Source organism: Drosophila biarmipes, chromosome 3R (assembly GCF_025231255.1).
Source record: "Drosophila biarmipes strain raj3 chromosome 3R, RU_DBia_V1.1, whole genome shotgun sequence".
In the NCBI taxonomy this organism is placed as follows: domain Eukaryota; kingdom Metazoa; phylum Arthropoda; class Insecta; order Diptera; family Drosophilidae; genus Drosophila; species Drosophila biarmipes.
The window spans coordinates 17,913,959-17,939,347 of NC_066616.1; the positions used below are offsets into that span (position 1 = coordinate 17,913,959).

Sequence of the window (25,389 nt, forward strand, 5' to 3'; positions counted from 1 at the left end):
ATATAATTACTGCACCCTTTAACCGGCGGTGGCAAAAAGGTGAAGGAGACACAGGCAAAGCGACGTGACGTTAATGACATTGTCGCTTGGGGTTGCGGACCCCCACCGGATGCGAACCCTTGGCTAATTTGTTCTATGTTCGACTTGTGTCTAATTAATGAAGATTGTCTCGCATAATCGTAATGGTTAAATTTATATTAATTGTTGTGGGTTTCGTCGGGCTCTTGAGTGGTAAGCTGGCTTCTTTTTTCCTAGGGTGACTTAGCCCTAATGGGACATTTTAGATGTTTAGTCCCTTGTGTTCCTAGATTTTTTCCTTTTACTGGTTTTAATGTTGTAGGTATACTAAATGGTTACAATCCAATTTAATATTCTGAATACCAATTAAAGTGAAGTTCTCCAGGAGTACCATAGACTTTACTCATGGGAAATACCCACGGGAGCTTGCAAGCCTCGGGTGATATAGGTGGTGTACCTGCTCATATAGTTCGATTAATCAGCTTTAGCTTTCCAGTTTTAGCTTTTCCCAAGACCCCCTCGTTGGCAACTCGCTTTGGCAACACCAGGTAACGCTTATCAGTTGGTAAGAAGAGTGCAAAGCTCGTTTCTCCAGCGAAAGAGCGAACTTAGTGGAACCCATAGAGCTCTCTGTAATTATCGCTCGCTCGGTTGGTACTACGTCGCCGAGAATTCGCCGCCTCAGTTGAAATCCAAGTTTTTAACCGCGCGGTCGTGTGGTCCGTAAAAAAATACCTTTTTCGTCGGCCGGAAATATCACAGTTCTTGGCAAACAAGCGGGCCCAAACCCTGAGTTCGAGTTAGTTCTTAGTTTCGTTCACAATTTTGGGTTCTTTAAAAAAGTTTTAAGTCGCTTGGCAAAGATATATTAAGTGCAACAAAACAAATATAATACAAATCACAACGAAGCATATTCAACAGCTGCAATATTAGCAAAAACGACATCGCCAGCAACTTCAAACAAAAGCGGCATACTCAAAAGCTTCAAAGTCGACGCCGGTATTAGAGTCTCAAGCTCGACTTTGCCGCTCTGCTCCGAAGCCCCGGATTCCCCCATTCATCGGGCTTCTGCCGGGTAAGTTTTTCTATTGCCCAGTGCTGCCAGCCATTTGAGTAAAATATGCAGAGTTTAGTAAATCTATAGTAAATTATATTCTTCTTGAAAAACTAAATATCTCAAAGGTTAAATATAAAGCAATTCAGATTTAACGAGTGTTCCAAGTTGTAAAACATAACTCTTAAACAAACATTTTAATGGAACTGTAATTATAATAAACACACATTTTCTTATCATACTATCTACAATTAATTTTTGTATTTATGGTATTTACTATTTTATAAATTTGTTTGCAAATTTTCCTGAAAACAAAGAAAAAGAAAAATACATCTTAGGCGAGCTTGTCAGCACTGATGCTGCATTTCTGTTTTTTCCAATTATTTTGAGTGACTTATAAACAGCTGGCGCAATATGCACAATCTTCCCCTCGCCCGGCTCCCTCTCTTTTCAATCTGCCACAGTTTTTTCCCAGAAAATTTGCAACTCGCCTGAACTGCCGGGATCGAGCTAATCTGTTGCAATCTCCGTTTCTGTGCTAAACACACAGGCTGACACCTCATAATCCGGACAGGTGTGTAGGGGTGCATAACGGTCTCTTTAATTTCGGGCCTAGTGGGTGGTCATTTCTTTCTGCCTAGTCATGCCCCTAGTGACTGGCAGTATCTGTCGATCTTGGTCATTGACTTTGGCCGGGCGTCTGGCAAAAATTATCGGAAATATTGTATGGTTGAAATAATTAGGGTACTAAAGTATGTAACTTATATAAGTTTGCCTAAGTTTGAGATCAACATGCTGGATAAGTTAGGTATTCTGCATAAATAAATATTAAAAAAAAAAGTTTAGCATGCAAATTTTCTTATCTGTCTTGAAAATTGTAAAAACCGTTTTCCAAGAAAACCAAATGGCCTGCTAAAAATAAAAATCTGGGCATGGCTTCCGGAGGCATAAAAAAATCACGGGGTTCCCCTATTACCATTCTTAAAAAACCCTTCTTAAAACCCTTCATTCAGTTTGATTTCACTTTATTATGATACCTTCGTCTAAGGCTTAATAAAAATGATATACGCATTTAAGAATCTATCCGAATCCAGAAGGGACTGAGGACAGACACGTGTCTAAAATTTCATTCTCTTCTTGATCTCTTGGCGGCGGTGGCAAAGTGATGTCATCCCTGAGTAAAAAGTTTCGTTTGTAAGAAATCACCAAAAGCAAGACAAAAACTAATTTCAGGCATTTCCCATTCCGCTTACTTTTTCTCCATTCCTTAGCGGTGTTTATAATTGTTTTTATCATCTTTTTACCTTTTTGCCGGCAGTTAACCCTCGACTTCTAATAATAATTACTAAAGAATATGGATGTTGCAAAACTGTAGATATTATGAGCATGAGGTTGCTTCATAAAATTTGTTTGTGTTTGTCAAAGCTAAGATAATAGAAGCACCAACAAATTAAAGATAAAAGCAGCATCTAGTTCAGTAGAACTTGAGCACATTAGTTAAATTGTGGTTACGCTCTTTGGAACTGAAAGTACAGGAGTCGCATGCCGTGATTTGAAACCTTGTTTTATGGAAATACTTAAACAAAATGTGTGGCTCTTAGATGTAGACTGGCACCTAAGGTTTTGTGACTCATCGGGCGTTGGAAATATTTAGAGTCCACACAACATCCGAGACAAAGATAAAGCATTGAGAGATACAAATTGTCTCCACCCACAGGTGAGATAAGTGCGGAGAACAATGAAAACAAAGATTGCTAAGGCAAAAATTCAAAGAGCGAATTTATACATCAGAAAAGTCAAACAGAAACCTAATTGGAAAACGAAGAAAAAATATGTTTATATGAATTTAAAAACCGTAGTACACAATTAAAGCTAATAATAGGGCTATTAGAGGTACTTCATACATTTTTAATAAAATAAAATGTGGTGGTTCTTAACGCTACTGCACTTGTATGTTGAAAATACCAAATAATATTGCTATGCCAAAATAATAAACTTTTTTTTATATACATGCACACATTTAAATAAAAAAATAAAGAAATATTTACATCAAGTAATTCACCATTTGTACACCCAACAACCAAATAACTCTCCGGCAGCCTTGAGGATATTTCTGCCACTTGCTATCTCACCCGATATCGATACACAGTGGAGACACTTGTGGCACTTTTGATTGACACACTCGGGAATACAACTCAATTTTTAAGAGAGCCCTGTCGAGGAGCCCTGTCCGCAACTATCTCTGACTGTGTACAGCCACGGTCAAGTCGGGGCAGGTCGGTACTTACTTGTGGCCCCCACAAAGGCCCCCGCAAAGCCCTAATCCCCTCGCCAAACAGCGCCTCTGTGTGGCAGACATTGGACATTCGGTCAGCTATAAGTGCACGCCACACGCCAACCATCCGCAGCACAGGAGACCACCAACAACTCCGGCGACCAGGACGACGGTCACTGTCAAAGGCAATGGACGAACACGCAAAGGACGAGGACGAGGACGAAGGGCAGGTGAAAGTGGCAACAACAAATGGGCAGTCGGGGTGGAGCAATCTCGCGGCCAGATAAGAGCGGAATAATCGGTTTAGTCGACTCCACCGACGCAGGTTTACCCAGCAACCTAAGGCAGGCCAACACTTTTGGCCAACCCTAAGATACACTTATGGATACATGTATTTATACATACAGACTTGAAAGAGGTTACCTTAATTTTATTGATGCCTCGAATTTTAGACTAAAAAGATATCTATGAAATACTCTCTACCCTCTTTCTACACAATAATTATAATATACGGTGATAATATGGCATCCTTAAGCTCAAACTCTATACACCCCTTCACTTACAGAGTATTGTGCAATAAAAATCGAAGCCCAGGACAAAGTTACGCTTTTAAAATCAGCGAAAGTAACACACTGTCCAACTAAAGAGAAATAAAAATCTGCACGAGTATTGTTCCACTCATCGAATCATGAATGAAAAAATTGCATGCGACTGTATTCATACAATCCATACACTGAGTGCCCGCCAAACGCCCACCAAATTATAGTTGGTATCCATATATACAGATACATATATAAAAATCAGGGTATGGGCGAAGCACTCTAAGGGAATTCAGAGCCCGAATTGATTTACCTCAACTCCAATTGCATTTCATACAGGTCTCCCGAAAGGCCAAACAGTGATAGACATGGGGACAACAAGGAAAAGCCAGAAAGTAGGGATAGGATATGGCCAGAGAATGGGAAAGAAAGTGCCAATACGCCCTGTGGGGTATATCGCCCCATTAACATGGCCACAAATTAGCCGGACAAGGTACGCCGTGAAATCGGTTATGTGGGTCTGTAGTTGGGGTCCCTCCTGGCACGGTTATAATCAGAATTATCGGTCCTCGCTAATGGATTGTTTTGAGTTGCACTTACAGTAGCTCGAGAAAGACAGCTTAAACTGATTTGAAAAGTCTGAGATTAATCAGAAGGCATTGTAAAATCTATCAGATGGAAGTCTTGTTTTTCCGATAGCATGATTTGCTTTTCTTTTATAAGTCACAACAGTCCTCTTCTAAGTTTTTAAGTGGCGTGTAATAGACTTAAAAAATATTTAAAATTGTATCTTATTTTTTTAAAATATCCTCGTTTAGCCTCTGATTGATTTCAATTAACCAAGCCCCCTCTGACCATGCTATAGATATGTATCTGTTACAACAAAATTAGATTCTGACTCCGTTTTAGCTCACCAAGTGATATCTCTATTTTTATTGGGCATTCCCATATGCCCGCCCTAGCTATCTACCAAACTACGACCCCAGCCCGCATTTTATTTTGCATTCCTAGCGTCAATTTGGCTTTAAGCGCTCCCCCTCACCCAACCGCCCGCGCACATTGGATACATAATTTCGCTTTCTACCGATGGGAATCGTGCGAGCCGGAGGAGCGATTGGGTGAGGTGTTCCCATCACGCAATTGCCGCCACACGCACAGCCCACCTGGGGTAACCCAAATTCCCCGCTCGTCGCTCCTATTGAAGTGACAACTTGGCCCAAAGACAAACCGCCGGCTCCGTCGCACAATGGAATCGAGAAATCGACGGACAGATGTGCCCACATGAAATGTGCGGCTCCAGGCTCAACAAGTCTGGGGAGGATTTCGCAGGGAGGTGTCGGAGGGAGAAAAAACGGGAACCTGCTGATTTCCCACACCCGGCCGAGGCCTCCGATAGTGGGCCACGTGTCACCAAGACTGGGTTTTTCAGTATCCCATACATTTTTAATGCAGCACACGGAGCACGCACTCCCACGAGTCCCGGGATTAGTGGGCACTGCATGGTAATTATCTGCGATGAGTCCTTTCTCGACCACGAAGACGGCTAAATTATTGATTGTCAATCTAAGATTGCGGGAATGTGAGACCGGGGATTATAGTCCAGCTTAAGATGTCCCCCTGACACCTAGACACCGGCTAATGGATTTCACAAGCTGTCACAGTGGTAAAAATAAATAAAGACAGCTTGTAGTTATGGGTCAGGTATCTTGAAACTAAATATTTAGTTGGAATTGTTTAATGTTTGTAACTTACATATTTTTGAATAAATTAGTTAATTATTCTATTGCACAGCTGCAAAATAATGTACTAGTAAAATACCTACTTAAAAGACTGTTAGCATGAAGGTTTAGTGATATGGAAAACAAGTGACAATGGTCGAGTAATTACATTTGAAGCATTGTTTTAGTATACTCTTAGAAGGTATGAATTTATTTATAACTTATCACTTTATATAAGGTGCCTTTTTGAGGTGCAAATATACCTCACTGAAATACCCGTAAGAAATCAAACAATTAACTTTAATATAATTGTTCTTTGAGAACCAATTTGCTACTTAAAAGTAATCCAGAACTAAAAGAAACTAAAAAGCGTAGTTGTTGATTCTCTAATTTTGTTCAGATTTATTTTCCAGCCGTTTAGCCTGCTTACAAATTCCACGCAACTTAAGAATTCTTAACTTCATATGAGCCCTCAAACAACCCCGTGAAAATTTTTTGCACGAACCGGTAAACAAAAATATATAGGTTCTCCAGGGAATCCGTGGAGAATTTTGCACTGCGGGAGGGAAAAGCTGGTAATGTGGGAAGCGTTGACCTTGGTTGCACATTTCCATACTAAGCGGCTCGCTACCTCGGCGGTCGCGTCATTTAGCGACTATGAATGCAGGCTAAATAATTTATGCGGCTTTTCTGGTGGGTCTCGAGAGGCGCTGAGCGCCACTGCTCCACTGACCAGAGACCCAGCGATTTCCCACCTCACCGCCCTCGAATCTGACCCAGTCTTTATTGAATTTGCACGTGGGTGTTTCCACTGCCCTGCTTCCGGGCCCTTTCTTCGCAGTTCCTACTGCTGGTGCTCTAATTGCGCCAAATCAATTGAAATTGATGCTCCAACATTCAATTGCATTGATTGCCTTTCATTTGCAGTTGCTCGAGTGACTGGGCGAGTATCTCAGGCGATTTTGTATCTGCTTTTTGCCGACGGTCAATGGATGGCATTCTGCTCGAGATACATTCTGTTTGTACTCGCTTACGTGTCCATATCTAATGCGTTTAAATTAAATGAGCTTATCTTGCATGGCCTGTCCTATTAATTATTCCGAAATTATGAATTATAACAGACTAATAGATCGTAAAACTGACAGTTGTTAGATTCTTAAGTAATTTTTTATTTCTCGTTGTCTCAAAATGATGAAAATGCTTCAGACAAACGCACTTCCGATTTTATATTCATCCCGCCCAATTGGCTGCAAAGCAATTAGTTATATAAATGAACGTACAATTATTTGAAGTTAATTGGTAACAGTAGCAAGTACTTAATACAATTCATTGTAAATTATTGAACAACAACTAATTCAATTTTCATTTGTACGGCGTCAAAGAACTTAATACCATTCAGAGATTTTAAGTAGCATTTATTGAGCCTATTTGATAATGTTATTCAAAACAGATGTTCTTTTTCAAGCAGTATTATAAATGTAAAATCCAAATGCGATTTTAATTTTAGTAAGCCAAACTCAAACCGCATAACTTTAAGCTCCTAAGTAGTTCAAGGTTTATTATGCTAGAATGTGTGACAAATCCACTTTTTCAAGGGTTTAAGTAATGATCCATAAATAGATAGGAAACAAGCCATGGCAGGGGGAACAGGGAAAATAATCGAAAATATTGTGAATGGTTATAATTATGCATAATTCATGTATCGCTCATCCATAATGACATCAGCGAGTTCTCGGCCAAAGTCGGTTAAATATTTTTGGGACTTTTGGGCTATTCCCGTTCATTGGGTCATATTGTGATTACAGTTCCGCGGGGGTCAAAAAAGTAGGTCGTAGATGGTAATCGCAAAATGTTTGACGCTTGAGGAAATTTTTTTTCGATTAGCAAAAGCTAAAATAAACAGTGGAGTAATGTTTGATAAATTAGGTTTGCGTTAGGATATCAGTTGCACAGCAGTATCAACTTCCGGTACGAAACTAGTTGCAACTTCTTGCTGTCCAGCTGCAATACGCTGGAAGTCACATGCAAATACATAGTTATAAAGAGTTTCATTGGGTTTTACCACTTAGTCACACACTCTTGAGCTCGTCGGCCAGGGGAAGGTATTCGAAAAGTAAACGATCAACCGAGGCTCCCAATCGACTGACCTATAGAGACTGGCGATCGACACACAAATCGCTCGTTTGTTTATTATTCATGAATGGACCCCTATTATTCGCAATTAGCATAGGGTTTAGCTACTGCAGAGGGGTACTTTGGTGATTCAGGTTTGCTAGAAACTCGTTTGAGAACATCTGGAAAAGATCAAAGATAGACCTTATATTGATAAAATATTTGTTCAGTTTACTGCTGATTGCTCAATTTATGTCGATTGATTTGATTTTGGAACTTAAAACTACTTCTTATACCTGAAATGAAAGGGTAGATAGAAGGCCTTAAAGGAGCTAAAATATATTTTTATTTAATCATCTTTTGAACTTTTTATAAATGTCTTATAGCTAGGGCACTCACAATTCGTATCCGAATACCATTTTTCATTTCTGCCGGGTTCACGTGCACTCGCATCGTTTTCCAACTGCTTTGTACTTCAGTTTCTGCTTTGTTTACGATTCCCCGAGTGAGTCACATTAGGTAAATCGTTTCTTTGTGTTTGCTCCGGCTCTGTTTTGCCCAGTGCTGTAATTGCTTTTATTAATTTTCGATCATTACTTTGCCTTAGTTTTCGTGCATCCTGTCGCAAATGAATTATGAAATAATACGCCAGCATTTAAGGGAAACCCCACCTAGGGGCAATTAATGCATGTATCATTACGTATCCGCCCTGTGGCCGTCCTTGCAATCTCCTATAACCAAGGATACTATCCTGGGGGCGTATTTGCGTTTTTACAGCGGTTACACCACGGGGACAGCTGCTAATGGACACATCAGTGCCCCGACCCCCGTAAATCAGCTCATTCGTGTGACAATTAGCATGTGAACACATCAAATTTTTAATACACCCAGTCAAGACCAAGCCCAAGCTCATTTGTTTGGGGAAACTTTTCATCCAGCTGGGCGGCCGACAATCCTTTCCCACATCGACCTTCTGGGTCACCAGCTGACAGCATTTAAAAAAGCTTTATGGGCGCCATTAAAAATTCAACAGAGAAATCTAGAAAAGCAAAACTTTTCCCCCGATGACGAATCATTTGAATGCTTACTGAGTCCACACACCCACTCCCGTTCCCTCTATTCCAGGCAGCCATCGGCGGCTCGACAAGGCCGCCATATGGAGGAGGTTGGCGTCCGCTCGGTCCAATCAGTCCGCTCAGTCCGCTCAGCCACGACGACAATCGAATCCGAGCCGCTGGCCACCAACGCCGCCAGCCGGTCGCAGTTCCCCACTCAGTCGGAGCCGGAACCGCAGTCGGAACCGGAGTCGCGCAGCCCCGGATGCCGCGAGCCGCACGCCTCCTGCCGGCCCCATCAGATCAGATAGAAACCTGCTGAGGACACACATCCCCGAGAGACTCCCTCATAATGGGCACAAAAACCCAACCACAATTGGCCAAAGGTGAGTGCACGAGGGAAGGTTGAGGGTCCGAAATAGAAGCAGTCGAGTGGTCACTAGACTACAAGACAGTGAATATAATCAAGCTTGTGAAAGAGTGAATAATTTAAATTAATCCTTAAGTATTAAATATGCTTCCTTACATTTAGATTATAAAAGACTATTTCATTTAATTTAATTTAAACAGATAATTTACTTTAAGTTGACAAACACTTTAGTTTTCAAGAAGTGTAAAACTTAAATTAAATAATATTTTATTATAAATGTATACAAAATATAAATTAAATTTTAATGAATTAATAACGACAGAAGTTTTCAAGAACAACCTGAAAAATTTAAGATAGTTTAGGGGAAGTTTCAATTTTTGATTTTAAAATCCTTTAATAATGAAGAAAGAAATTTTCCCGCCAAAATTGAAAATGGAGAATTACGTGAAACATAAATCCCATATTATTCTTCATACAGAAAGAAGAAGGATTCCTTTCGGAAAGGACATTAAATCTGAAGTTTAAATTGTAATTTTTTATGAACGTAGCTATACCGTCTTAAGTCCTATCCCAAAATATAGGAACTTGAGCGCCATACACATATGCCAACTGTTACTTAGACTGGAATCCAACACAAACTAGCAATTAAATAACCATTAATACATTGAGCGATAACAGAGCACACCTCTCGAATCAATAACCAACATAAATACGATTTCCGCTACAAATTGATTTTGCCCAAAGCCTTTGGCATTTTAGATTTGGAAATCTCGCTGCTGGGGTGGCAAAAAGTTGAACAGTTGTTACTGATGTCAGGCAGATAGTGACCCAGTTCTTTGGCGTTACTAAGCCAATTGCCGGGAGAGTCGGCCAGAAACTCTAACAAAGAGCCGCCCGTGGCTCGGTTTTGGCCATGACACTATTCCACAAAGGTGCTGGTAACCAATGGCTCTGAATGCGAGTGTGTGTGACTGCGGGGGAGCCCAAGTATTTGTGGTTTCGTGTGCGTAAGTGCCTTGAGCTTGGTCGAAACGGCACTTCGATTTATTAGGGCCCTTGTTTTGGCCGCTCCATGAATGAAGTGAATGAATGCGAATTATTACTTATTCCGATCCGATGGTGAGGGTGGGACTTGTTGACTTGTTAGTGGGTAGAGCTACATTTGTGCATATGAAAAATATTTAAGGTTCTATAATCTACTGCTTGTACAGTGCGCTTTGACAGCTTAAATATATAATATAATAAAAAAGTATCATTTTCTTGGAACAAACGATTTAGGATTTGCTCATAAAAAAATTATTACTCATACGTTCTGTTGCCAAATGCACTACGAAGCATATACAATTTTAATAGCATTTTATAGCTTTTGATTATTTTTATGGAACACTAAAATCTACCATATAAAAAGTTGAGAATACGATTTTATTTTTTTGGTCCACCCTAATTCTTATTGTACTACACTATTAAACACAACACAACTTCAAAAACGATACACAAATATTTACACTTTTTTTACTCATTAATTTTAATGATCAAAACAGTTCTGAAATCATACCAAAATGTATTACTTTTTAATCTTGGTTTCTAAGCAGCTTTGGGATCATTAAACTCGTTGAGTTACAAAAGTTCATGCTATAAAAGTTTGTCCGAACTTATTTCTTTGTGTGAACTTAATTAGGTAGTAAATTAAGGGCTATTTTTCGGTGTTTTTCCGATAGCTCAGGATGATGGGGCTGTTTAGTTAATTACCATATGCACACCTGTTGAAAGAATTCCGGGAATGCAATTTCCTCTGTAGCCACTAAAACCGCAAAATAAATTTGCGCAATCTATCTTTTTGAATTTTCTTACTCAACGTGAATTCGTTTTGGCGTTTGTTGCTTCGCTGATTGAGTTAGCCTTGTTCTGGAGGCGGTAGAAAGTAATGCAATGTGTGTGGGGTGTGATTACCATTCGCCGCCCCCGGCAATCATTCATTAACCCATATGCGGACCTTCTTCAAGCGCCAATAATCATTTTTTTGGGTCTGACATTGACATTGCTGGCCGTTCGAATGAAGAGAGTGTGCGAGAGGGAGAGAGAGGGCGCTTTCTCTTGTTTGGCCTGCTTTGTTCACGTGTGCGAGAGGGAGCGAACCCCCAATTTGTTTGCCGCCACTCGTGCTCTCTCTCGAATTTGTCCCGTTGTTTTCTTCTTGGGGTGACTTACGAAATTTGCTCATTTTTATGCTTGACAAACTGAGGAAATTGCTGGCCGACTTTTGGCCACCTCGAACTGGGAAATACCCTGCCGATGGCGATCGTATTAAAAGAGATTTATAAGAAACGCTTTAATTCTGTGGTAATTTATGATCCCATCACTTAAAAGAAAAGAGGTCAATAAATATATATGGGTTTTCTTTATAAACTGTAAAATGTTTTAAATAATTTTTTAAAAACAAAATAAATTATAATTCAAACTTTTTGTTCGCAATCTTGAAGTTTTTAATAATTATTACTCATACGACCCATAGGTCCGTTGTATTTTGGATTAGATTTTTTTTATAAAACATATCTATATATATTTTTAACAAATTTCTTTAAAAATTATTTTTGATTTACATTTTCATTTAATACGTTCTAACATTACTTACATTAAACGATGTACATTTTACATTCATACATACTATGTTTTACATAGATCGTTGATCATGTTAGCCCAAACCATATTACGAAAGCACATCTACCAAGTTCAGTGGGCTGATTAATTCCCATATTTCCCAACACCTCAGTTGTAAGTCAGAGTAATTAATCAAGTCTTGTGCTTTGACCCTTTGAACCGTCGATCAGCAGAGCCCGAGCCATTAAACATGGCTTAGTAAACTTTGGATTTCCAAGCTTTTTCCGTAGCTCTCTTTTGAGCCAGGCCGCTGTTAACCGCTTGCAACCGTTTCGACGCTGACAGTGTGTGTGAATCGGTTGCCAAGTTATGGCGCTATAGCCCGCCCGGTTGCCTTGGCAGCGCAGTCGGCGTTTTGTTGTCATCGCTTTGCTCGCATTTCGCTCAGCCCCCGTCGCTGCCGGCGTCGCGGTCGCCGTCGCCCATTTCGGCCGCAGTTTGCGCGGCAGTTGGCCATTTGGCTTTGGCGTTAGCCGTTTTTGTTTATCGCGCTGCGGACCGCCTCGCATTTCGCGTCGCCTTGGGCCAGTTAGAAAATCCCTGCTCCGCGAAAATTCCACTCGAGAGTTGCACTTTCGCAGGGTGAACTAAAGTGATTTCCGCGAGAATCTTACTTCGAGAAGAAAACGGAGAAAAAGTGAAAATCCAAGGGAGAAACGGGGAAAAGCAAGCGCAAGCGGTGCAAAATAAGTGCAAGAAATGTGCTAAAAATGTACGAAGCTGGGTGGGAGGCGGGGAGCAGGGGGAGAAGGGCGGATGAGAGGCAGATGATGATGCACTTGGCACCTGGCACCGAAAACATGTTCCCTATTCTGCGGCCCCTGTTTTGCTGTTTCTTCGGGCGCTCTCAGCATAATTATTGAGCCTTCATCGATTCTTTTGGCCTTTTCTTGTAGTTAATTTGTTTCGGCCACCCCACCCCGCCCCTTGGGCGCCTTGCCACCCCACCAAAGGTGACGCATGCGAGAGAGGCGAGGGCAAAGCGAACGGCAGAAACAACTCAAAATAGCTATACAAATTGAGAGCAAGGAGCATATTTACATTCACATGCATGACTCATGCTCACACAGCAGGACATCGCAAGGAGGAAGAGAGCTGGAGAGGGGGCACAAGGGCAGGGAAAGAGCGCGACAGGGCTTAGCCGGCTTTGTAGTTGTTACACAGCAAGAAATGGTTTTGCTCTTATATATCAATTATAAAATGGAAGGAAAACTTCAAATACGTTTCTTATTAAATCTAAAAATATTAGTGGATAACTACTTTAATAATAAAAAGGTTAGAAAATCAATTTAAGCGAGAAAAAGGTTTTGATTTTACACACATTTTTTTATTCAACTCTATCAAAAGTGTTGATTGGACAAAACTCAAAACTCAAAAAAAAACTTTTTAACATAAACACGGAAATTTAATTTCTTACAGTGTAGGCGAGAAAATAAAATGGGAGAGCCTTGTAGGGAAAAGAGAGAGCGCCAATCAGCTGTGAATGCACAAGTCCTTGAGCACACACACACACACACAAAAACCGCTTGTTTGCCAAGCAGAATGAATCGAAATCGAGCGGATGCGGGGTTCAACTTTTGCCGATTCCCTTTATTATCCCTCCCAAAGAGACAAAAACTTTCGGCTCAACTTTTCGTCTCAGATTCAATTTCCGCTTTCCCCTGCCGTTATGCCCTTTCATATCCCCGTTAGCCTGCATTCGTCGTGGCCTTGACAACACTTTTGACATTGACACCCGCCGTCCCACCCCACCCACATTTATGGCAGGCCAGAGAGTGAAAAGAGAGGATTTAACTTTGCTGCAGCTTCCCTTTCATTGTTGTTTTTGTGGCGTCGAAAAACGGACACCTGTTGAGTGTGGAATGTGCACAAATACAAACGCACACGGTGACGTCAGAGCGCCCTGCTTACTGCAGATTTACCCAATCGGGCATAAAGCGAAAATGTAAATATAAAATAGGTATTTGTAGTCCAGTGCTCGAACATAATGCACCCATATGTACTCACATGAAAATTCCGAGAAAATTCCTGCAAAACAAGGTGAAAACGCTTGGCATTGATACTCGTACTACAGTTGTAAACAAGCAAACAGAAAATAGAGCTTTTACAAATTATCTGATAAATGCCCTATTAAATTTATTGGGCAAACTAGTATACCTATAGATAATTCCACCGAGAAACATTTTCACATCATAAAAAGCGGCTGTTTTACGAGACTTGGAAAAATAAACAAAATTGCATTCTATGGAAAATCTTAAGTCCTAAGATCTTTTTCATGGTCTCCGTATTCCAACTGTGGAGACTGATGAAAATTGGCTTACTCGAATTTACATTGCTTTACAATTTCCCCCAGTTTGCATTTTCCGAACACCAAAACAATGCACTCCAAACACAATGCCCCTTTAATAATCGGTATAATTAAAAGCAACTGAAAAGCCATTCTAAATCAATTATCGACTCTCCCAAAATCGGGTTCGTTTGCTTTCGTGTTTACATCTCACACAATAAATAATTGTTAGAAGAATTATAATTGAAATGCACCAACACGATTGTGTAATGATTTGCCTTGTGGGGCGTACAGAATGCCTGCTGGGGCATTCAACCAGTTTATAACAACCCACATTTGTTTTTGGGAAGGAGGCAATTAAACACTTAAACCAATAAAGTGTTTTATTGATAGCAACATGATATTTCAACCCTTTAAACAAAAGAGTATATTGTCTTCGTAATAATATATAAACATATGTAATCTCCCGCTTGTCGCGAGGTAGTGAGTTCAACATGCCCCCATATAGGAATACATTTCTTATAATATTTACTTCAAAATTTGATTCGATTTAGGAATCTGAAGATGTATCTAATATACCCTTTGAAAGCGATTCCCCCTGGGTATACAAAAATCAAAGCGAAATTTTGTTTATTTATTTATTGCCAGACACATGCGTGCAAACACTCGCTGTGTGATGAGAATCGTTTCCAGCTGTCTAAGACTTTTCAGCAGGGGCAGGGGAGCAGTCTATCAAAGTGATGGATGGTACACTTTCATTGAGCCAGTCCCCCAGGGAAGTTTGTTCGGTGCCGATGGGTTTCCAATTGCATTATAATCTCCCCGGAGTTGGCAACACGTTAAACTTTCGCCTTTCGCTCGCAGAATGAAGAGTAATGAGGAGGCCCCCTATCGAGATTGTTCCTCCCATAGCCCAAGCCTAAGCTGGTCATGATCGGGGGCAGGAGATGCAGCGAGGCCGCCCGGCGGTTGCGAAGGCGTCCCGATACCCTGGAACTCTCAGTTCTGGGCGGCCAGCCCATGGAAACGGACCACCAAGAGGATGATGACGAACGGACTCCTGCCACAGGACCTGGAAACGCAGATGGATCTGGAACTGAAAGTACCGAAGCCACCGGAAGAAGAACTCGCTGGTTTCAGTTTGCCAGGAGTTCAAAAAATCGAAGAAAACGACTGCACTGCGATGATGATGAGGAAACTGAGGAGCAGGACGGAGGGACCTCCGATAAGGAGGGCAGCAGGAAGGCGTGTCTTGCCCAGCCGGAGGGAATGAATATTGGCAGCTCCACACAAACCATTGCCACGCCCCTGATGGTGGGGGACAGCTTCTACAGCCTGGCCCCCGGAGCAGCCAATCCATCAACCAATAGGTCCGATGACCAGGAGCTGTACAAGCAAAGGGATCCCTCGGTGGCCTCGGAGACCAAGTCGTTACCGAGTATGAGGCGTCTGTCCCAGATAAGAAGGCGCCGCAGCTCGTACTACTTTTCGGGTAATGAGAGGAAAGGCTGGGGAATAGAAATTAAGAATTCAATATACCTAGTACTGTAGTTTTGATGCCTAAGTAATAACTTATACATACGATAGTAGTTCAATTGATTAACTTACAATGATGTAATATTTAATCATATCCATTAATTGTTTTTCCAGAAAACGAACGCAGAATCCGCGCCAACGACAAAGAGTTTAATGCCCAGTTCAAATATCACGTATGACTACATTTTTAACATTTATGGAACTTAATTTTTAACTATTCGACCTTTTAGAACAACTACATCAAGACCTCCAAGTATTCGCTGTTCACGTTCCTGCCTTTCAATCTGCTGGAGCAATTCCAGCGGCTGGCCAACTTTTATTTCCTCTGCCTGTTGGTCCTCCAACTGATTCCCGCCATCTCCTCCCTCACACCCGTGACCACAGCCATTCCCCTGATAGGAGTGCTCACTCTAACCGCGGTCAAGGATGCCTACGACGATATTGTAAGTATTGTGGGTGCACCATTACCATTTGGTATATCATATGCAATGAGCTACAACCTAAATGTTTACAAGCAAATGAGTTTGTTTATAGTTATTTACGAAATATCCCGCTTCTCCTTGCAGCAACGTCACCTGTCCGACTCGCAGGTGAACAATCGCAAGTCGAAAACGCTGCGCAATGGCAAGTTGGTGGAGGCCAAGTGGTCGGAGGTGCAGGTGGGCGACGTGATCCGGCTGGACAACAATCAGTTCGTGGCGGCGGACACCCTGCTGCTGTCCACATCCGAGCCAAATGGCCTGTGCTTCATCGAGACAGCCGAACTGGATGGGGAGACGAATCTCAAGGCGAAGCAGTGCCTCACGGAGACCATCGAGCTGGGCGATCGTCACGACGCGCTGTGGAACTTCAACGGCGAGATCATCTGCGAGAGGCCCAACAACCTGCTGAACAAGTTCGATGGCACCCTGATCTGGCGGAGCCAGCGGTTCGCCTTGGACAACGAGAAGATCCTGCTGAGGGGCTGCGTCCTGCGGAACACCCAGTGGTGCTATGGCGTCGTGGTCTTCGCCGGGGTGGACACCAAGCTGATGCAGAATTCCGGAAAGACGCAGTTCAAGAGCACTGGTGTGGATCGCCTGCTCAACTTTATTATCATTGGGGTAGGTCTATCCTTTATAAAACATAAGAAGATAGATAGTAATCTTACCCCTTATAGATCGTCCTGTTTCTGGTGTCAATATGTGCCCTCTTTGCGATCGGCTGTGCCGTGTGGGAGGGCCTGATTGGCCAGCATTTCCAGCTGTATCTGCCCTGGGAGCGCATCATACCCAAGGATTACATACCCACGGGCGCCACCGTCATCGGCTTGCTGGTTTTCTTCTCGTATGCCATAGTCTTAAACACAGTTGTGCCAATCTCTCTCTACGTTTCAGTAGAGGTAAGCACTTTATGGAACCCATTGTATCTAAAGAACTTAGTCCTAAACCTTTATCCCCCCAGGTAATACGCTTCGTACAGTCGTTCCTCATCAACTGGGATGAGGAGATGTACTACGCGACCACCAATACCTATGCCAAAGCCCGCACCACCACGCTCAACGAGGAGCTGGGCCAGATCCAGTACATATTCTCGGACAAGACGGGCACCCTCACCCAGAACATCATGACGTTCAACAAGTGCAGCATCAACGGCCGCAGTTATGGCGATGTGATTGACCTGCGCACCGGCGAGCTCATCGAGATTACGGAGGTGAGTGTAGGGGCTTGTCTGGGGGCAGTGGGTCCAATAAGCCGATTTAACCTCTAACTTGGTTGAGGGAATGTTGTCTTGTGTGTGTCGGTGTCCGTTTCTTGCACAGTCTGCCTAAGCAAATACAAAGCAATCCAGTCTCAGCCGAAGTCAAACTTAGACTTTGATCTCCTACCCTGTGACCCCACTGTGTGTGTGTCTGGCAATGTTAAAGAAAAAACGAAAAAGAAAAGTCGAAGAGAAAAAACAACAACTCACATTACTCGTTATAGCAGCAAACAATTTTCCAAAATAGCAACACCAACAACAGACCCAGCCCCGCAGGTGGAGCTGCGTCAGCGCCACCTGCAGCACCACCCCCCATCATCCTAGTGCACACGGCCGAGGTGCATGCCAAGAAGAGTGCCCTGGTGGTCACGACCTCCGCCTCCTCCCCGGGCGAGGCACAGGTATCCTCGAGACCGGACCTCGAGCACTCGGCTCCGCCGCTGGACGCGGTTGAAAAGAGGCCGGCACTCAAGCATGTGCGGTACTCGGCGCCCAGCAGAAGTCAGGAGGATGACCCTGGGGGAGTGTCACCCAGGATGGGGCTTGCACCACCCATCGCCAATGAGGAGCGCAGGAGCAGCGGCGGCTTCAAGCGGAGCGGAGCGGGATACATGCAGCGTCAGTTGTCCCGCACAAGCAGTTGCGACAAAGTAAAGATTTTGCATGACACCGAACTCGAACAGACAGAAGCACCCGACATGCACCATCCCAAGCACCATCGCAAGCGATTGCTCAAGATCCGGTTCAAGAAATCCCCATCGACAGTCACGCTCGAGCCGCCTTATGAAGGGGATCCAAAATCCACATCCACACTGCACCCAAGCGATTCGAGCCCCACAAAACACTGCCACAATGCAAACGCATTCGCCACCAATTGGAGCTCGTCGCCTCAGAGAGTGCACGTATGCATGCCGCATGCCTTCTATTCACACCCCAAATTACAGATTAGTGTTGAGATGTGTGTTATACGTGTATTATATGCTATTAACCAACTATTTGCCAATGCTTAGTTCGAACTAGGATGTTGAATTATAATTTATAAGGTATTTCTTTTGCACTTCTTTGGTTTAGCTTTTCTTTTAAATGGGTTTATTTAAGAGAGCCTTATCAATATCATTGATTAAAATGTTTGCATCTTATGGTAAGACTATCCTTTAATTTTTATAATTTTATAAAACTGAAATTGAACATTATGCTTGAGAATCGCTATAGGGTGCTCTGCAACACCACAACAATAAACTTAGCATTGTACACTTGGGACTAATACTAATCGTATCGAAATGTTGCTAACTTCGCTTAATATCGTATACAGCCCAGCTTAACGTACAGTAACCTACAAATTAACCGCCTGTCACCAAACTGTAACCCTATGTTAACTATTTAAACCCACACCTCTTCGCAGGCCCTTCAAACCGTCGACTTTTCGGCCAATCCGCACCACGAGAGCGATTTCCGGTGGTACGACCGCACGTTACTGGATGCCGTTCGCTCGGATGAGGAGCACTCCCACGTGTTTTTCCGCCTGCTGGCCCTCTGCCACACGGTCATGGCCGAAACGGTGGATGGCAAGCTGGAGTACCAGGCCCAGAGTCCCGATGAGGCTGCTCTTGTGGCGGCCGCTCGCAATTTCGGCTTTGTCTTTCGCACACGAACACCGAATAGTATTACCATCGAGGTGATGGGGCAGTTGGAGGTGAGTGTTAAGGCTAATCGATGTGATTCAAATGAGTAATCATTTATTTTTGCAACTCTCAAAGGAATACGAGCTCCTAAACATCCTTGATTTCAACAACGTCCGCAAGCGGATGTCTGTGATCCTCCGGCGCGGTGACTCCATGGTGCTCTACTGCAAGGGAGCGGACAATGTGATATACGATCGTCTGCATGGCGGACAGGAGGATCTGAAGGCGCGCACCCAGGACCATCTTAATGTGGGTTTCTTTTAAAAACTGAGGGTTCCAAGTATTATATATTTGAGAATTCCTTTATAGAAATTTGCTGGCGAGGGCCTGCGCACCTTAGCTCTGGCCGAGCGTCGTTTGACCGAGCAGTACTACAACGACTGGAGGAGTCGTCAACAGGAGGCTGCCCTTTCGATGGACTCGCGGGAACAGAAGCTGAACGAAATCTACGAGGAGATCGAGAGTGAAATGCAACTGGTTGGTGTGACGGCCATCGAGGATAAGCTGCAGGATGGAGTGCCAAAGTCCATAGCTAATTTGCAGAATGCCGGCATAAAGATCTGGGTCCTAACAGGAGACAAGCAGGGTGAGCTTAGAGGGGAAATACTTCAGGGATTAGATTATAATATATGATTTTTCTGACCATCAGAAACGGCCATCAACATTGGTTACTCCTGCCAACTGCTCACTGATGAACTGGCCGATGTCTTTATAGTGGATGGAAACTCCGTGGAGGAGGTGGAGAAGCAGCTGAGGCAGTTCAAAGAGTCCATTAAAATATACAACCGATTTCGACCAGGAGGTGAGTGTATAAAAAAAAACCAGCATTTAAAAATGGTTAGCATATTTAACCAAAAAATTGTTTTTTCTTTTTGTTTTTTTTAAGGATTTGACCCGTTTGACCGGTTAAACAGTGACAGTAATATGGATCCCTTGAGCGTAACCATGACCCAAACATCGGCCTTCATGCAGGAGACGAATCTCCCGCCCACGCCGCCTCCTCCGCCTGCCATTTCGGTGGTTACCTTTAGGTGGGATGACAAAATTAAGGATAATAAGGGCGGACCGGACAGGTAGAGGGCAATCCTTAAAAATAATCTCCATAGATTAGCTCTTAAACTTAAATGAATTTCCAAGCAGATTTCTAGCTGAAGTGAAACTTAACTTGCTAGCAGAGCTAGAATATCTCTCTAATATTACAAATCTATGTTAGCTAAATGTCTTAAACTTTCCTATTTATGTTTCTTTGTACCTAAAATTCTATTTAATTTATTGATTTTTAATTTTATGTTGAACTATCTTTAATTTTAATAAAACTATCTTAGAAATTTTCTTTCTTTAAGCTTACTTTAGTTTCTTTATATCTCTTGTCACAAAGGACAGTTTGATTTTTAGAGCAGAAAAAAATCATAGGCATTTACCATTTAATTTGTCGTGTTAATTGATGTTAGAGAAAAGTTAAACAGAACATTGTAATACTACCCACCAAAGGATGTAACCCTCTATTGGTGCTTGTTCCGCCCGTCAAGTAAACTATATTTATTTATTGTTCAATCAAAATATTTTCGTATAAATTGTAAACACCCAGCATCTGTTTGAGTTCTGTCTGTTCCTCATTCCTTGTACAAAAACGAAACTGAATACTTAATTTCAAAGAAAAACTAATTTCAGAGCCACGAAAACAAACAGTCACTGTCCAAGTCTTACTCATTAATTAAATAGCTATTCTTCTTCGCTGTCTCATACAAAGTAGTTGCTTGTCTAAATCTCTGTACATATAACTCATTGAGCCAAGCCACTTTCTACACTAAACTTTGCTTGATAACATTTCCATTTTGTTTGTTGAAGAGTCTGTCATATTGGAGTATTAATTTGGCATTTGTTTTTTCAAACAGTGCGGAGTGCAATGACCTGTTCGGCGATGAGAAGAGGAGCGAGGGAGGAGGCACTGCCTCCATTGTGGTGGACGAAAACACAGGCTTTGCCCTGGTGGTCAATGGGCACTCACTGGTGCACTGCCTTTCGCCGGAGTTGGAGACCAAGTGGGTGGTGTGCCAGTAATTTTCGAGAGGCAATCAATAACAGAATAATTTGGTGTGTTCTGCAGATTCCTGGACATCGCCTCGCAGTGCAAGGCGGTCATTTGCTGCCGGGTAACGCCGCTCCAGAAGGCGCTGGTCGTCGAGCTAATTAAGCGTGCCAAAAACGCCGTCACCCTGGCCATCGGCGATGGCGCCAACGATGTGTCCATGATCAAGGGTGAGTCCGGCAGGATAATACTCTTATATTTAAAATATATAACTCCGCTTCCCTCAGCTGCCCACATAGGCGTTGGTATCTCCGGGCAGGAGGGCCTTCAGGCTGTCCTGTCCAGTGACTATTCGATTGCCCAGTTCCGGTACCTGGAGCGATTGCTGCTGGTCCACGGTCGCTGGTCCTACTACCGCATGTGCAAATTTCTGCGATACTTCTTCTACAAGAACTTTGCATTTACCCTGTGCCATTGCTGGTACTCGCTATTCTGCGGCTTCAGCGCTCAGGTGGGTTCGACCACAGGTGTAAGCCACATTCAATACTAATTGCTTTGCGACCTTAGACGGTGTTCGACCCGATGTTCATATCGGTTTACAATCTGTTCTACACATCCCTGCCCGTCTTGGCGTTGGGCGTCTTCGAGCAGGATGTCTCGGACAAGAACAGCGTGGAGTTCCCACGCCTCTACACGCCGGGACTCAAGAGTGAGCTGTTCAACATCCGGGAGTTCATCTACAGTGTGCTTCACGGGGCCTTCACCTCGCTGGTCCTGTTCCTGATTCCTTACGGCGTCTACAAGGACGGCGTTTCGGAGAACGGATACATAGTCAGCGATCATATGACCCTGGGCGCCGTGGTGGCCACCATACTCATAGTGGATAATACGGCACAGGTGAGACAGAATAAAACTCATTATTCACGATTAATTAAAATTAAAGATAATTAAATTGGTCAAAATAATGGAATGTAAGTTTTTGGCAAAAAACGATTTTTTTCATTGACTTTTTTTGGTGTAACTTGGTCAAAAATGGTCAGACACGCACTGTTTTGGCCAGCTCACGATCTAGATAATTGATCGCAGTCATTTTCTGGCTAAGTCTCTAAAACTTAAAATGTTAGGAAAATTTGACTTTTTTTTACAATGGGTAGAATCGTCTTTTTTTACGGAAATGGGTCAAAAATAAAAATTTTTCCATAATTGGACCATTATTTTCATTGTTTCGCCCAAAATACGGATAATTTTTGTGCAGAAAATGAAGACCTTGGTTTTTGGCAAAAACCGATTTTTTTCGTTTACCGTTTGTGGTGTTACTTGGTCAAAAATGGTCAGACACCTATAAGACGCACTGTTTTGGCCAGCTCACGATCTAGATAATTTATCGCAGTCATTTTCTGGCTAATTCTAAAAACTTAAAATTTTAGCAAATTTTGACTTTTTTACAAGGGGTAGCATCGTCTTTTTTTGCGAAAATGGGTCAAAAATAAAATTTTTTAGGTGTGAATACCATTTGATTGGACATTTTATTACGAGTTCAGCAAGGTATGGCATTCCATAATTGGACCATTACTTTCATTGTTTCGCCCAAAATACTGATTATTCTTTGGTGGAAAACAAACACCTAGTTTTTGGAGAAAACTTGTTATTATCTTTTGATTTTTAACTTTGTCCAAAATTCGAAATAATACGAAACCTAAGAAGCATAACTATTTCATTAATCATTTTTTAACTTCATCTATGCATTAAAATTCTTTTTGTATTAAAATTCTTTTGGACTATCTTAAATAATATCTTAATTCCTACAATTTTTATACATATCCCATTTTCTAAAATGTTCCTCTAGATATCTTTGTACACCTCTTACTGGACCGTTGTCAATCACGTGACCATTTGGGGTAGCTTGGTTTGGTATTTTGTGCTTGACTATTTCTACAACTATGTCATTGGAGGGCCTTATGTGGGCTCTCTGACCCAAGCCATGAAGGACCTGACATTTTGGGTTACCATGTTGATCACAGTGATGGCCCTGGTGGCCCCTGTTCTGGCCTACAAGTTCTATCTTCTGGATGTGCATCCCAGCCTTTCGGATAAGGTAATTGTCAGATAAGCAATCGAGAGCATATTTTAATTCTCTTTTTAACCTAAAAGATACGTCAAAGGTCCTTGAAAAAGATTCACTCGAGAGCCTCTAGTAATGTCAGGCGAACGGCTTCATCCCGTCGCGGACGCCGCTCCGTTAGATCAGGATACGCCTTTGCCCATCAGGTAATCCTTCCCCAATTATACTCTAATATAACCAACATTAGACACACATTTTCTTTAACATTTCAGGAGGGCTTTGGTCGCCTGATCACCTCTGGCAAGATCATGCACAAGTTGCCGCAGGACTTTGCCTTCCCTCTGGGCTTGGGCACTAAAAAGACACAGGTCCTTCACAACAACCTTAACTCGGCCGATGGATCGAAGACCAATAACATCTCTGGGCACAATATGGTCAATAATAACACAAATCTGCGACAAAATCAGAACCAGAACCACTCGTCAATGGCAGATATAAGAGCCGATGGACGTGGCACTGGGGGAGATGATGGAAGGGGCAGTGTGGGCACGGATGACATGAGTCCTCGTGCTCCCTGCCAGGACCTAGATACGATTAATCTCTAAGCTTTAGATGCAGGTGCTGGATCGGTAGCGGGTTCCGTAACAAACACCAAAAACTTTTAAAGAATTTAAGTCAGCTAAACTAAGGATAAGTTTAAGTTTTAGTCTGAATAGAGCACTAGAATCTAGTAGGGGTGTAAGAGGTTTGGTTCTGCGTGAATGTGAGTCAAAACAATGAAACAAGTATTATATTGAATGTTTTTATAATGTTTGTTTCTCTCCTCCTCAGAAGAGTACTTATTTAGTTATTAGGTTTAATTAAGTTGAAAGTATTTTTACCAGAAACCACTGAATCATAACCCAAAGACATTAAAAACCCTTTCAATCAGAACTCAGTAAATCAATAAATACCAACCACAATCCTTTCCTCTGACAATCCATCAATGTTTTACCCCACTCCTAATAACCTCAAGAAAGCACAAAAATCTCTTCTTTCACGTATTTATATCATCGTTTACTGCATTTAAGAGAGTGAGCCCCCTGAATGATCAAATGAGTGATTGAGTTTGAAGATGAAGTGTAGAATATATTAGGTGTACAACTGTCTTTGGGAAACTGAAAGTGTACTTAATTGCTTAATGATGTGCTGTGTGCTTAGCCAATATTAGTGCGGTGTTAACCACCGCTCAGAGTAGCTTATCTACCTTTAGCTGAACGAAATCTCGTCTAAAAGTCCATTGCTATATTCTATATACTCCCCCAACAAAGACACAACAACATATAGAGAAGTCCACACGTCTGTGTTCCTAATTAGAGTTGTAGAATTAAAGCCTGCAAATGCCTTAGAGAGTCCCTAGTGTTAAGTCCTTTTAGCAGTATCGGGTTTTCTAGTTAGGACTCCCATTTTTTTCGGTTGTTACAGACGGGCATTCGAATAAGTGGGCTGTGGGTTTGAGCGGTAACAAAGGTCTAAAGTGATTTATTATTAGCTTGGAAAGGTTCAACGTGGCTTTTTATTTAAGAAATGCGAAAAACTTCTTGATATACATACATAAAACAAATGTTTTTGGTACATATTTTTGCATGAAAAGAAATCAAACTTTAAAACTTAAAGGTATACAACTTAACTTTAACTTGCAAATTGTTGCTACACAAGAAGAGAAATGAAGGATAATTAGAGAACCAAGTAAAGAGAAAACATTTTATTTTTATCTACAATTTTAGCGGAGGAAACTAAAGTTTGCATTAAGTACATTTTTAACTGATAAAATAAAAGGGAAATATTTTCAAAAAGCATGTCACTTGCACATTTGTTTTACTAATTAGCCTCTAAAAAAACGACAAAGGCGCATTCTTTTTTCAGATTTCGTACAAATTAACCTTTATTTAATCCACCATATTTTAAACGAGTTTAGCTTCACATCATCGCTTTTGTATATCTCCTCTTTGTCGGATTGTGCTCAATTTGCGTAACAAATTACATTTAATTTGTAAAAGAGAAAGTTGAAAGCACGCCAACCCAAACCCGTGACTTGTTTACGGCTCATTAGCCGGACATTAAGATTATGCATTTTTATGAACTTTTTGGTCGAATTTAACACACGACTTGGCCGGAACTTTGTAATTAAATCTGTTACAATCAAATTGCCTGCCCTTTTATCGGACACACTTTCCCGGGGATTTTTTTACATTTTCGTCGTTGCTTTATCAGA

At 42.0% G+C, this 25,389-nt stretch overlaps 1 protein-coding gene across 9 annotated transcripts; it reads left to right on the forward strand.

Annotated features, from left to right (window-relative positions):
• The first annotated feature begins 717 nt into the window (after positions 1-717).
• On the forward strand, positions 718-24,973 carry LOC108031732 (phospholipid-transporting ATPase ID). 9 transcript variants are annotated; one of them, XM_050888678.1, is made up of 20 exons: positions 718-1,093; positions 8,842-9,157; positions 15,737-15,795; positions 15,853-16,065; positions 16,189-16,725; positions 16,782-17,003; positions 17,066-17,314; positions 17,587-18,264; positions 18,765-19,055; positions 19,120-19,293; positions 19,354-19,630; positions 19,694-19,846; positions 19,931-20,117; positions 20,940-21,086; positions 21,152-21,303; positions 21,361-21,584; positions 21,641-21,970; positions 22,920-23,168; positions 23,225-23,341; positions 23,408-24,973. In XM_050888678.1, the coding sequence occupies exons 2-20, from the start codon at positions 9,124-9,126 to the stop codon at positions 23,738-23,740; spliced, it is 4,626 nt and encodes a 1,541-aa protein (XP_050744635.1). In that variant the 5' UTR covers positions 718-1,093; positions 8,842-9,123; the 3' UTR covers positions 23,741-24,973. The 9 variants fall into 9 exon arrangements, with proteins under 9 accessions (XP_050744635.1, XP_050744636.1, XP_043949224.1 ...); XM_050888679.1 differs by having other exon boundaries at positions 19,931-20,075; XM_044093289.2 differs by having other exon boundaries at positions 17,587-18,012.
• Positions 24,974-25,389: the final 416 nt, after the last annotated feature.

What these genes read in the sequence shown, in the direction of transcription:
- LOC108031732 (XM_050888676.1), top strand. Translation starts at nt 15,017, where the DNA reads ATGATCGGGGGCAGGAGATGCAGCGAGGCCGCCCGGCGGTTGCGAAGG. An exon ending in ATCCCAGCCTTTCGGATAAG is followed by an intron (nt 23,169 to 23,224) that starts GTAATTGTCAGA and finishes TTAACCTAAAAG; the next exon opens with ATACGTCAAAGGTCCTTGAA. An exon ending in GATACGCCTTTGCCCATCAG is followed by an intron (nt 23,342 to 23,407) that starts GTAATCCTTCCC and finishes TTAACATTTCAG; the next exon opens with GAGGGCTTTGGTCGCCTGAT.